General features: G+C 39.0%; 1 protein-coding gene across 4 annotated transcripts in view; it reads right to left on the bottom strand.

The window, feature by feature from the left end:
• The window catches only part of grid2 (glutamate receptor, ionotropic, delta 2), a 631,716-nt gene that overhangs the window by 564,607 nt on the left and 52,580 nt on the right, over window positions 1-14,529 (bottom strand). For 2 of the 4 annotated variants that reach the window (XM_039803350.1, XM_039803352.1), the window contains exon 2: window positions 47-80. The exons of 1 other annotated variant lie outside the window; for it this stretch is intronic. In XM_039803350.1, the coding sequence (XP_039659284.1) occupies window positions 47-80 (34 nt within the window). Of the gene's footprint in view, window positions 1-46; window positions 81-2,485; window positions 2,677-14,529 lie in introns of those variants that run through there. One more of the 4 variants, XM_039803354.1, reaches the window with a different exon arrangement.

The following is a 14,529-nucleotide window of genomic DNA, read 5'->3' as shown; positions in this document are numbered from 1 at the left end:
ATTTGACACTATTGATTTATTATTAAATGTTTATATAACCACTCACGTTGAAGGGGAACATCACTTGTTTGGCCAGTGATCTGAAAATAGAAAGATAAGAAGAAGGAATGGGAACGTAAACAACAAAAATTGGAAGATAAAATACTCCAATATCCAATGTTTGTGCTTGCATCATAATGAAATACAAAATGTGTTCAGCATAACAGTGATACTGTAGAAATGATTGACTGAGAGAAAGTATGCTATCTATTTTTCACTTTATACAGACTTAAGAGGTTTTTGGTTCTTGGATCTATTTAAAAGAAAACAAACACGTGAAATGTTTGTATCTTTGTGGTCACCCTGATTTGATTTACACCATAACCCATTCAGAGCAGGACCTGTCTAGACCTTTTATTAATATAGATGAGTTCTACAACTTTTAGTCACAGTATGAACACAAATGCACACATACTCCTTGATTTACACCACACTAAGACATCCATACAGAAAATTACATATAAATCATTGTGCAATCACAAATTTTAATTCACTTCTGGCAGGACTATAACTTTGGAAATAAAAGACTTTTGTTTGCATAATTTCATATGTCTAATTCATTGGGTTTAAACTTTTATTAAATGTATCAGAGTTTTGTGTGATGCAATAATCAGGAAAAGTAAAAAAAAAGAAAGAAAAATTAAAAGGATTATTCAGTTCATTGTGAAGCCTCCAGTTATTAAGACCTTGGACTTAAAGATGCCCTGGCATACAAAAACGTTTTTTATTTGCATTTTTTGAAATATGTTAGGTCCATATGCGTTTGTGTCATGTCGTGAATGTGAAAATGAAATGCTACCTCCTCTGTCAGCTCTAGCCACTGAAAAGAAATAAGCGGAGAAATCAGGCCAATTACAAAAGCTGGTCAGTCTGACGTGGTGTTGCCTGAGCTCATTACTATTCATGAGCTCGCTCAGTTGCGCTGGGTAAAGGATGCCGATAGCCAGGCTCTCATTGGCTAGCCAATCAGAGTCAAGCAGCTTAGCTCGTTGACTATTAATGAGAACTGGCACAAATCAAGCAGAGTCTTCCTGCAGGCTTTCTATACCATGCTAGAATGGCTTGAAACAAGGTAACCAAGGCACTGTAACAACATTTTTTAGAGTCCATGGTAGAACTTCAGACATTACCACAAAGTAATGAAATACGTGTGGCAGGGCACCTTTAAAAGGTGCAATATGTAATACTGACAGCTAGCGTTTAAAATAGTTACTGCAGCTAAATACTGGAGAGTCGTCTCCCCCGCCCCCTCCTCCCCAGACTCGAAGTTCACGTTGGGACCGCAGCATCCACAATAATGTTGCTAGACGATTGTCTCACACAGCAAGACATTACTTCACAGCACAGTGGAGTAGCTAACATTAGATGCTGGCTATATTGACAATCATAAAAGCCAGTGCTAATACAGAGCTCTGTACCCAACTGACAGACACACTTTTTTTGGCTTAGAATTACAATAGGAACTGCTAAAAACCCCACAACCTCGCCGTCCTCTCCACCCAACGGACAGACACACTTTCTCGGCTTAGAATTATTATAGGAACCGCTAAAAACCGCTAAAAATACCACTACCTTGCCGTCCTTTTCCACCTGACTGAAATACTCACTTTTGTCTTAGAATTACGGCAACAATCGCTAAACACACTGCAAACTCTCTGTCCTCTCTTCCCGATTTCGTCCTCCGGTAACATTAGCTAATGTTAGCAGTTATGGCGCGTTAGCATGGCGGCATTAGCCAGGACCAGTCGGGATCACTTTACTGGCTGTGTCTTCATTGTTTTTTCGAGTAACCAACTCGAGTACTATATAATTCAATGTGAGTACATGAATGCTGAAATGACAAAGTGCCCATCCCTTGTCGCTGTGATAAATTAGCCTGAAGGAGGAAATTAGCCAACTCAGTGTCCTTTTGGGCTCCAAGCTGTCTTCATCTTTCAAATACATCTCCAATATTTACCCAGACTGGTTTGTTACGTCTCTGGTCATGCAACGGTTAGAAACATGCCAGGGTTTTAGGTAGGGTAGAATCTATCTCCGTTGAGTTTGTTCATTTGTTTGCTGCTTCCATGGCTGTACTACAGCTGTATTGCGCTGGGTTTAAGTTTTTCCAGGTATATCTGGCAACCCGGCCTAGCTGTCAAACTGGGCACTTGATTACAACACACAAGCCAAAACACAAACCGAAATTCCGTCAGAGAACGGAAATTTCAAAAGGAGAAAATACTGGCATTAGCATTGTTGTCAGAAATATCTGTAATATCTGATGAGGCATTGGGGTAATTTTTGCATTTAATAGAGTAAATATATTACATATTGCACCTTTAATGCTTAAATGACTAACCCATTGGAAAATGTTTGGAGTGCTGCTGAGCAAAGAGACTGAGAAAGTGTAACCTTGAAAAGCATCCCTGCACAACACAGATACACATGTATTTCTGGAAATCACCTTTTTGAAATAGGGACATCTTGCACCAAATGGGCAGTGGACACTCAGACCTCCATATCTACCCCGTGTGTTGGATGAAGATTGATCCTTCACTGTAATCCCTCTATCAGTGGTGTGCTGGGAGCTGAGGACGGTGTGGATACTGACGAGTAGCAGTGTATGCTGTGACCCCGCAATAACATGTAGTATCTGGCACTGGTAAATAGAATAAATAACATACATATGGGGGTGTTATTGCTTGAAATGATCAAATTTAACTTTTTATGGTCCCAAAAACCTTAAACACTGACAATGGGAAAAGAATATTTAGTGATTTTTACATTATAGCAACAGTATAGTACTGTATATGCTAATACCCTTGATTATTTACACTACCTTACATTACCTTCTTCCAGACTGCCATTTTACTTTCACAGAAATAATCTTTTGAGAATAAGATCTCCCCATAGCTCTAATCCTTAGAAATGGGTAATACAAGTTTTACACTTTGTTAATGCCTTAATGTTTTACTTTTGCTTTACCTTTTTCACTGTCTAATGTCGTCTCTTCCCTGGGATCCATTGTCACCACCAGCAGTGAGTTTTTCTTAGTACTCGCTGTTAAAACTGTAAACAAAATTAAAAAGGCAAAATTGTCTTTGTAAAAAGTAAAGCCATGGACAGAAAAGGAAATTGGGCTACTCTAAGTCACACAAACACACAGTAAGTGCATACCCACAATCAAAAGGATAAAGTGTCTTATAGGTCTACTTATGTCAGTAATGCAACATTACCCACTAGGCTTTGTGTCGATAATGTGACATCCTTGTTGATTAAAACTATACTGTTAATTGAAAGATGTGTAATAAAGTAAAAACTCCTGTGACTTGAGAAAGACAAAGGGAAGATGACAATGACAGAGGTGAAGATGACAGTATGTGCGATAAGTTTACAGAAGTAATGAATAAACAGAAAATAAAGCCACCTGAAATTAAGTGTCACCTGAAATGGATGGATTTCTGAGTACATTTACTATACTTAAGGAAGTTTTTATATACAGGACATGAACATTGTAGAATTGCTACTTTTGACAACGTAAGCGTAAAAAATAGGATCACATAATAGGATCACATGACCCTGGGATCTGCAAGAAATAAGTCATTCACTACTAATAGCAACCATTTTCCCAAGTGGATGAAACACAGAAAAGTGCCATAGATTATCTTAGTTTTATTATGGATCAGTTATGTTTACTATCCACTTCAATATAAAGCTTCCCAATCCCCAATGTAAAATGAATCTCCACCTTGTAAGAATGAAACTGTTCCAGATGATAGCATGCATGTTAAATGGTCTAATAGGTCGGTCCAGACATGTGGAAAACTATAAAAAAAAAAAAGGGGGTTAACTAGTTACAGCACTGTCGACTGAACATAATTCATTGTTTGTATCAGGCCTTTTTGATGTGAAATACATTTATCGTCAAACACATTGCAAAAAGCAATTCTCCAATTTATGCATAGGATTTTTCTTTTTAGTAAAGGACAGAAAAGTGCCTGGATTCTTTTTATTTGACACAAATATTGACCCAAATTCACTCAAATACTGAATGAGTTTTCATATGCCATCGGAGTAGTATGTTACACTAAGTTAGGAAGCTTTTTAGGATGCTAGAAACTTGTAAGTCCAGCATAAGTACATTATCACTAACCTAACTTTAACTAACCAATTGTACAGTAGGTTGTCAAAACTATGTCTTATTACAAAGAAAAAATAAAGTTGTAAAAATATAAACTTAAAGGAGAACTCAATTACCCATTTATGAGGGGGGAATAAACTTCAATATTTCGCCGTGAAAGCATGAACTGTCCTCTGGAGGACATCCACCAGACCAGCGGGCGCCTGTGGATTGTTGTCGGCAGCGGCAGGCGAGGGAGGCGGGGAGGAAGTAGAAGGATGCCCGGTCGGGGCTGCTAGCCTGGCTAAGGAAACTACCACACAATTCCCCACTGCAGAGACTCATATTCACCAACGACAGCACACAAAATGGATATATATGCTACAAATACACATGGAACTGCTGCGTGATGATTATTACCGGAGCCTGGCTGAACACACTCACTCATCCCAGACGGCAGCTAGCAGCTAAGAGGGTAGGTGAATTTAAACAATGGCTAAGTTGCTAAACGCATCTTGTTGTCATGTAAGGGCCCTGTTCATGTTGCACAGACATTTTAATTGCATTTTGTGTCTGTTAAGAGGCACAAAGACACTCTTTATCTTATGCCCCTATAACTGCCATTTTAGCTGAGTGGGAGCTCTCAGCATTAGCTGCAGCAGCTCCGTGTTGCTAGCACCGATTTGGCTTGTTTTTTTTTGCTATCGACAGTACTCATATACATATAGCGATCAAGATTAACGTAAAAATTGCCCGGAGTTCTCCTTTAAGTGCTCATATTATGCTTTTTGTCTTTTTTCCACTTTCCTTTATTGTGTTCTACATCTTTTTGTGCATGTTATAGGTTTACAAAGTGAAAAAGTCCAAAGTCTACCCCAAAAAGGACTTACCATCTCCAACAGAAAACACTGTTCACAAACTGCTCCAAACAGCTCTATTGTCGTCCAGCTTTTACTTCCGTGACGAACGTGCATCACTTTGTAACACACGTTATAATGCTCGCCTAGTTGCTAGCGTCACACGTCCTAATACTCTGACTGGCTTGTAGTGCTTACCTAGCTACTGCGCATGTGCGACTCCCAACAAAAATGGAACAGAAGTGAGATGCCTCACTCTGTAGCTAAAACAGAGAGCTCAACACACAGGGTGAAAAAAGGAGCTGCAGCAAAATTGTACAACAAAATATGGTGTTTTTTGAAAATTAAACCATGTAAACCTATTCTGATATAACCTCTAAATGCAATTATGAACCTGAAATTGAGCATAATATAAGCACTTTAATAAATATAAGATGTTGTGATCAAAACATGCCATGGCATGCTTGGTATCGCTAAAAACTAGAAAGTCCGAGCTTTAAAATGACACCAGGAACGCACCTGAAAGGAAAGAAGTGATTGCTATTTACTTGGGAAACGAGCAGTCAAATTCACATTTTACAGTCAGTATAGAGACTTTGTAACAAACAAGAAGTCTATAAGCAACAGGCAAACAAAATACGAACATTTAGTTAAATTACAGCTATGTTAAAGGCGGTTAGAGGCAGTTTCATGCTTTTGTCTATGTGTGAGTGTGCTGAATCTGCCTAGGTGCGAGGTAGCAGTGAAATTGTGGAGTGGAGTTTCATTGATTTGGGCATTTTCTCAATAAGCAAAGGAATGGATTTGATAATGAAGCACTGACCCAGCCTCTGAAAAGAGCGTCGAGTGGATAGACCGATGCACTAATTTCCGACATGGTAACAGTGGAGGGATCTAAACTAATACATTTAAAAAGAGAGTGGAATGGCTCTGGCACCCATGTAGTAAGCTCCTCCTTTGTTCTTAAGTGGGTGCTGCCCTTTATTTGTGGAAGCTGGTAGAAGAGTCACCATGGAGGTGTTTAAGGCTGTGTCAGTGTACAATAAGTGAGATTTTATCTTGGTACTATAGAGAATATACTTACAAGCTTTTGCATGAGCTTGCAAACTTAAAAGCCTAGACATGCACATTGGTAAGGAAGAGTAGACAGATAGACAGATAGACAGATAGATAGATAGATAGATAGATGCACATATACGCCTCAGAGAGAGACAAAGAGTAATTCAGGTGTGAGCTGGGTGGCTTGTTAGTATGCATGTCACTAGCTCTCAAGGACATTGTCTGTCTTGTATATTCATGTGGACATGGATGTGTGTGTGAGTTAATGTCAGATAGTTTGCACATAGTATAAAACAACAATGCTTTTCTTTATGTGTTGCCACTAGAAGCATTAAGTGTCAGGAAAGTAAAAGCCAACATTACTGTGTCGGAAGCAAAACCTGCTATAATGAGCTTGCACTTGTGTACGCGTGTGTGTGCGCGTTTGCGTCTACATGACATACACGCATGTTAGCTTGTACGTACCTCCAAACGAAAGACCACACAGCAATTATTAAGCTTGACTCTAACAACCCACAGAGATGATTTATTCTCAGAAAACAAACTATAATTAGCACAAGCTAGTCTAACAGCATGTTTTTGTTGTTTGTTATAACCATCAATGAAGATTGACATGTGTCAACTCTTCTGATTTAAACAATAAAACATACTAGTTTTTTTTGAAAAGTTGATTACTATCACTTTTCCTCATGTGTAGTGATGCAAACAATACTTTACTTACACTGAGTAGTTGTTTGGCATACTCCTCTTTGTAACGTAAGTGGTTTTGTTTTTAGGCTATCACCACCCTTTCCAGGAATGCAATGAATAACAAATGTTCTGTTAATAATTGGATGCACCTTCTTATTTATTTATACTTTGTTTATCTAGCAATATTTTTAGAGATGCTTCACCTGTCCACCTACCCATGGCTTTTGCCTGCTAATGGCTGCCTAATGTGGCGGAGAGAAATGTATCTTAGGGCATCACAGGGCCCAATCTAATCCCAAGCACACCCAAGCAACATGGCACTATCTCCCAAAGAGAGCCTTATTCCCAGCCACCGTAAATCTAACTTTGGCATCAGGATCACACACACACACACACACACACACACACACACACACACACACACACACACCATTGTCCTCCCTCCCTGAACACACACAAACACAACCAAGATCTAAACTCATCTTAAGTGAATAATTGATACACTCAGAGTTTTCCTTATCTAAGAGTAGAGAGACTGGAGGAGAGGACAGACAAGTGGAAACAAGGAGGAGAGAGAACAAAGCGTGAGGTAAAAGAGTTTTGGTCTTTATAATTTTTTTAATATGTGGGGTTTGGGTGTGTGCTGTGTGAAGATTAGAAATGGGATCAAAACCTGCTTCTTTTCTGTGTGTATGGTGTTTGTAGTATTCACATATTAGAACAGCTGGCTAGAATCTTGATTCCCCACCATTTAGCTTCTCTTTAATTAGTAATATATTCACCTCTCTATCAACTGTCTGGACTTAAATTAAGTCTTCTGAAGTGAACCATGAAAATTAAATCCCTTTATACCCTTTATTCCCCTTAACCCATAAAAAGGGTAGGGTGGAGAGAACTGGGAAGGTTGGGGTGGGGGCTTAAAGGAGATGGGTAGTGGCAGGCAGAGATTGAAAGATTGAGAAAATACTGAGAGAAAGGTAGATCCTAGCCTGGGGCCTAAGTATTTAACTAATTCAGGGTGCTGAGGAGGTTCTCATGGGCAATTATACAGGAACACATACAGCCCCCCCCCTTCTTTTTCTCCCTCTAATCACTTTTTTCTCTCCATCTCCTTGCATATCTAATGGTTGGGACTGTCAAGTGCAAATGATGAGGAAAGGAATATTTCCCTATGGCAATAATGTAATAGTGGACCTCTTGTCTGGCTCAAAATCCTAATTGAAACTGACCAAGACTGTTCCTATATTATCCCCCCATTGATTTTCCATGTACTTGTTATTAAAGAAGAGTGTTTTTACATTCACTACCCTGTGTTTGGGTGAAAATAATCAGCTTTGCCAGAAATTGTAAAGGCCTTTTGGGGAGCGGTCCACATGTAATGGTTCTGAAACGCACAGCTAGGCTCCTGCTCAGCATTGGAGCTGTCCAGTAGGGTGGTGCTGAAACTAAACTGAAGCAGATCAACTGCCATTTTCATACAGCCTTATAAATGTAACATTTCCAGTATAGTGTCTAGAATAGTACAGCACAGCAGAATATAACATAATATTTTACACTGCTGGTACAAATCTATAAATACTGTTAATTTCAGACTTTGCTTTACTCCTGTTCTGGCCACTACATCCTTACCTATCCCCTCTACCACATTAATTTCTTTTCCCTTGGAATGTTTGTCATATTAAGGACTGTCCAAAACCAGGGGCCTGTTTCAGGAAGGAGGTTTAACAAACTCAGAAACCTCGCCTGGTTGACTAGACGCTTCTCAGTTGTAACAGAGTGGGTCTGGGCAAGGTTCATTCGCAGCTCATTTCCAAAGGGGCGTCACCAACGGACGCCGCTCAAATGCCTCTGGGCGCAATTGGATAGTCCTTCAACCAATCAGACCAACGATCCGGGTGACGTAGCAGCGAGAGCGGCATCAACAGGCTTGAAGGGGATCTTGGCCAGACTGACTTGCAGAGCAAATCTCAAATTTGCCAAAGGTTCATCAGGGTTTTCCCAGGCTAAGTCTAACCCTGATCTCTGAGCTGATTTACCCTGAGGTGGGAAACTGAGTTTTTGTTTCCAGAACAGCTGATTCGAGTTGGTTCAATCAACTCTGTGTAGGTTCACTCAGAGTTAAAAAAAAGCAACATGGCTACTGCTGCAAAATAGCGAGAATTGGTGTGGGAGAAAATTGCTGCTCGAGTCAATGCGTAAACTCTAATATAGTGTATTAATTTCATATTTAATCACAGGTAACCTATATTAACTGGAATGGTAGTACATCTATAATTTCATTTATGTGCAATCCTGTGGGCGAAATAATCCCATTCTGAGGTTACAGCATGTTTTACAATCATTTATTTCTTTTTAATGTCTCTTACTGGTTTGTGGCCAGGGAACTCTACAAAAACATTAAAAAAAACATTTCAGAGCAAGTCACTCTTCTGACGGTGCTCTGCTACAGTGGATTTACTAATATGCTCATGCTAATGTTGTAAAGAAAACTGCCGTTTGCAAAATAAATGTAACGCAACAAATAATTTGCTGGGATGTAGAGCATGTCCACGATGGGTGACATTAACGATATGAGGACGGAGAAGGTTATCTACAGATCTGATGGACTGTGACCTCAAACAGGTATTTTTCTGGAAATGACAATTCATCTATAGTCGGGGCCTCAATATCATCTCCCAACGTGTGTTTAACTAACAAAGTAATACAGCTTCTTCATCAACGGGATCGTTGACAAAAGGAAATGCCATGTTTGGAACAAAACAATGTTATAGTCTGCCTAACACCGTTAATAAACCAACCCTGTTTTATTCATGGAGATACCAAACTGCGCTAAAATGCACCTGATACAGACTGAATGAATGAATGAGGAAATGAAAGGGCGCTGTGTCAGAGGGAGGAGACTGAGAGAAACTCGAGATTTCTTGAAGAAAACCTGCTCCCGACCAGGTTAGGTTCACAGGCTCAGTTACATTAGTAACTGACTGAGGTTAAGAAATCCAATTCCCCTCATCTCAGGATTAACAAACTCAGAGTTTTCACTAAACTTGCTTTCTGAAACGGGCCCCAGTAGAGGGGTTAGGTAGTGAAAATAAAATCGAACTGCTAACCATCTCTGAGCAAAATCCACAGCCCATACACGAAGGCACACGTGCCAGGTAATGGACATGCACTTAAACCCTGTTCTTAACACTTTTTTTATGATAGACTTGAGACAAAATCACAACATGTAGCTCAGTTTAAAAAAAAAAAAAACACTTGTATCGCTGTCTCTGTACATGCAAGCATCAATTTAAAGAGAGTTCACCTTATTCTATATCAAAGGTTCACTGTTACATTTGAAACATTGTAAGGGGAACAGGAGGACATTATATAATTGAACAGCTGAAAGACCAAGGTGTCTCATTATCAATAATGACACCCGTTTCCCCACTTACAGTCAAGAAAAGTGAGTGCGTCCCACTTTTAAATAATTTATTTGCACCCTCTTCAGAGTGCTCCATCTCTGCAAGTGTGACCCCCACATGAAGTGACACTCCATAATGAAGATCTCGTCAAGGCACTGATTAGGGAAAATGCCTCTATGGACCCGTTGATGACTTGCAAAGTTGCACTAGCAATGAAAATTAAGCCTGTGTTTTCTACAGTTAGAAAACAGAGGCTTAAAAAAAAGCCAGCTTAAAAAAAAAAAAAAAAAAAAAAAAAGGCTTCTCAAAAACACTGCCCTTACATAATTGAAAGGTGTAATAAGTCGGGCCAAAATGTTGACATGCTTTATAGCAGCAGGCACTAAAATCCTATTTTATACACAGGTGTAAAAACATTTTAGTTTGTGAGGTTAGCTAAAAGTTAGGGGATGAAAATGGTTAAACTGGATTGGCTCTCGGCTTTAAGATATAGGACTGAGATACACAGTATACAGTAGATACTCTGTCTTTTTGCCATAAGCCTATTATTAGGCTCCAGGAGTTAACAGCATGAGACATATCCAATATAGTGTTAAAAGTGTTCACTCTGCAGTGTTGAAAAGTGGAACTTTTTTTTTTTTTTTTTAAATCCGACTGCGACAGCCCAAAGCATTGGAACATTCCACTGCGGTTGCTGTTGAAGTCAGGAGTGCTACATTTCATTCATTTAAAGTGACTTACAACTCCCTAAGAGCATTCATTTTATAAATGGTCTCCAGTGGGAATGAAAACATACACTGAATAGCATCAGTGACTTGCTGTGGCTGTGGGGTTACTAGCACATAAAGACTGTCTGCTCTATATCAAACCAAATGTCCATCAGGTAGCGTAAGAGATCTATTCAATGCATGCACACAATGTCAGAGAGATTTAACCACTAATATTCAGCTTTACTGTATTCAAGGAACGTATCAGCTTCTATTATAGTGTAATAGAGAATTTGGCAGGAGGAAGCTTTTGCAAAAAATATCCCAGTAGCCATCCACTGAGGGTGGAAATTTAAAACCACATTCAGAAAAACCACATGGGGAGCTGTGTTCACTCAGTGGAGCTGAAATATGGTAATATAGGCCATTAACATGTGATATTAGGTGGATGCTTTTATGCTAAGCCGCTTAGTTTCATGAGTGTGAATCTTTTTTAGCATGAGTGACTCCAGTGGGAGTTGAAGAACCCCTAAAACAAAAATGCTATCCTGTAAGATACAAGATCTTTGTAAAAACTCTTATCCATCAGTGCTAAAACTAGTAGTCAGTAATAAATTGTTGAGTAAACATAAAGAAGCCTAGTAAGATAATAGCATCATAGTGTATGTAAACATTTTCTTGTCTAGCTGTTTTATACTGAATTCTTTTGTAACCAGGTCATCCTCGAGTCCAAGTGGATGTTTTTGCCGAATTTGAAGAAATTCCCTCCAGGTGGTCTGGAGTTATCACGTTCACAAGAATGGGACGGATTGGCGTACAGACCGACGGGTACAGATGGGCAACCTGAAAAGTCAAGTGTGTGAAAGGGCGATACAGAGCTAACGTGTCTGTCTCTGTGACAGAGGGAGGGGGAGAGAGAGAAGCAGCCTGTGCATGGAGAGATCATTACGTAACATTATCTACACTGGAAAAACCGTACCCACAATAATATTGTGTAGCATGATGCAACGATATTCTAGGTCGAGTATATTAAAAATCTGAGAGCAATCCGTTAATGTTTCCATCGATTTCAAAACCCCTGCCTGTTTAGCAAGATGTTGCCTAGCAACGCAAGCATCAAGAATTCTGAGACAAACTATATTGTGTTTAAAAGAAAAATGCATATCAAAATTACTTATGAGGAAAACAATTACTGCCATTAGTCATCAAATCAAATTTTCATTGTTGGCAAGCAGCCATAGTACAAGTGAGATAAAACCCTCCAAGGCCGACCTTAGCCCCTGCGTCATCCAATACAATCTGGGAAAAGTACAACTTGTCGGGTGTCATCGCTTACATAAATAGGTTGCTGTCAAACAATTAAATGTATAACTTTGGGGTTCACAGCTTTTGGGCCAACAAATTAAGTACTTTAAAGATTTCACTCTGGGCTCTGATGACTTGTGTTGAGCATTTGTCTTTTTTGATCTAGAGACTAAAGAATTACTTAATTGTTTGAAAATATACAACATTATAAACGCAACACTTTTGTTTTTGCCCCCATTTTTCATGAGCTGAACTCAAAGATCTAAGACTTTTTCTATGTACACAACAGGCCTATTTCTCTCAAATATTGTTCACAAATCTGTCTAAATCTGTGTTAGTGAGCACTTCTCCTTTGCCGAGATAATCCATCCACCTCACAGGTGTGGCATATCAAGATGCTCATTAGACAGCATGATTATTGCACAGGTGTGCCTTAGGCTGGCCACAATACAAGGCCACTCTAAAATGAGCAGAAGTGCTCACTAACACAGATTTAGACTGATTTGTAAACAATATTTCAGAGAAATAAGCCTTTTGTGTATGTAGAAAAAGTCTTAGATCTTCAGCTCATGAAAAATGGGGGCAAAAACAAAAGTGTTGCATTTATAAATTTTGTTCAGTGTAAAAATTATAGACTTATTAAGCCCTACTTTTCTATATGATTTTAACATACTATTTTGTAAAATACACTTTCCTTTATTCTTAAATTACCTTTCAGAAATATTTTAATGATAGATAAACTTAGATATCAGAACTGTTCAGCGGTTATTAGGCATGGTGCTAGAACAATGAAAATATGTTTTTAATACTTTGACCCATGCCACCAAAGTATAAGGTTTAATTTCTTGACCTGGTTTTGAATTACATCATACACACAACTGTCACCCATTCTGCATTCATCCAAGTAAAATGCATTCAAATAGGGCTGGTAAAAAAAAAAAAAAAAAGTAAATTATCATAACTTCTTGGTAACTATTGTGTGTTCTTTAAGGCCGACATGGTGCAGCTGCAGTGTGTATGTTTTCAGCCAAAACCTATTTGGGGATTTTGCTGCTGCTGAAGCAGATTCTTGTGCTGCATATATAAACTACTGCGTCCCCAAACAAAGGTTCTATAATTAAACCGATTTGTGAGTTTGGTAAATAGACACTGTCTGATAGCAATTTTATATCAGTACTCACTTTTATGTCAGTACTCCTACACTGAGAAGCACACATAATGTATCTCTATTGCAGTCATTGGGTCTGTTGTATAACACTATTCCATCTAAAGACCATTATCACATTAAAGCAGCTCACTGCACAAACAGAACCTATAGAGAGAACATGCACTTTTATCTGAAATCTAACTTAAGAACCTAATGCACAGAAAATCCACATTTTATCATACATGTAAAACAATACTGACACAACCTTGTTTACCCTCTCTCCTATCATATCACATTATTGGAGCTATGTGTTGTGCTTAACTCCTCCAGTTAGCATTTTTCCAATGCCCGCCCAATTAAATCTAGAAGTATCTGTAGTATCCTGGCACTGTGACTGCAGCAGGTTTATGGAGTTATATTCCTATCTTTAATCAAGAGCGCATTCTTTCAATTTGAGAGCATTTCTCACTGATATTACCTTCAGATTTTGTAATAATTTCCCTCAAAACCTTGCTCTCACACTCAAATAGTCACTGCTCGCGCTTGGATTTGCTCCGCTTGTGCTCAAAGTTTGTGCTCGCGCTTGGATTTGCTCTGCTTGAACTCAAACTTTCTGCTTGGACTCAGATATGTTGTTGTTTGGACAGATTTCCTGCTCTCAGTTTTGAACCTTCTCCTCGCACTCAGGCTGATTCTGCTCACTTGCAAAGTTTCTGCTCTCGGATTTCGGACAACCAATAGAATGCCAGCTGTAGTGTTGACCAATGAAATGATCCCAACCCCGTTGAGGATGCGTTCACTTTACTTTAGAACGTCTGTTGAGGGCGGCTGCACTGTAACCTGACTGTAACCAAGTTTATATATCCCCGCGCCGTTTATAGCTTTATTATAAGTATATGTCAATAATGTGCACAGAATGGTCGACGCACTTTCACCTGCACCCGTCAGGAAACGGGAGAAAGCTTTAAAGTGGGACGTATGAAGTTATGTCCACAACTACGAGGGTGAGTAACATAACTTAAGCACCTAGCTAGCTAGCTAGCATATGGCCTAGCTTGATGTCCAGAAACAAATAGAGGTGGTTTAATGTACCTAAACAATGATCAATGATTACCAAATTTCTCTCTCATATTGCTCCTCATAACCACTGAAAACTGTCAAAAAAATCTAACCCAAAGTCCAATTATTATGGACGTTATGTGACTGATAACTGATTGAT

Source organism: Perca fluviatilis, chromosome 6 (genome assembly GCF_010015445.1).
Source record: "Perca fluviatilis chromosome 6, GENO_Pfluv_1.0, whole genome shotgun sequence".
Taxonomy (NCBI): Eukaryota; Metazoa; Chordata; class Actinopteri; order Perciformes; family Percidae; genus Perca; species Perca fluviatilis.
The sequence above is the reverse complement of the archived record's forward strand: the minus strand, read 5'-3'. Positions and strand labels throughout refer to the sequence as shown.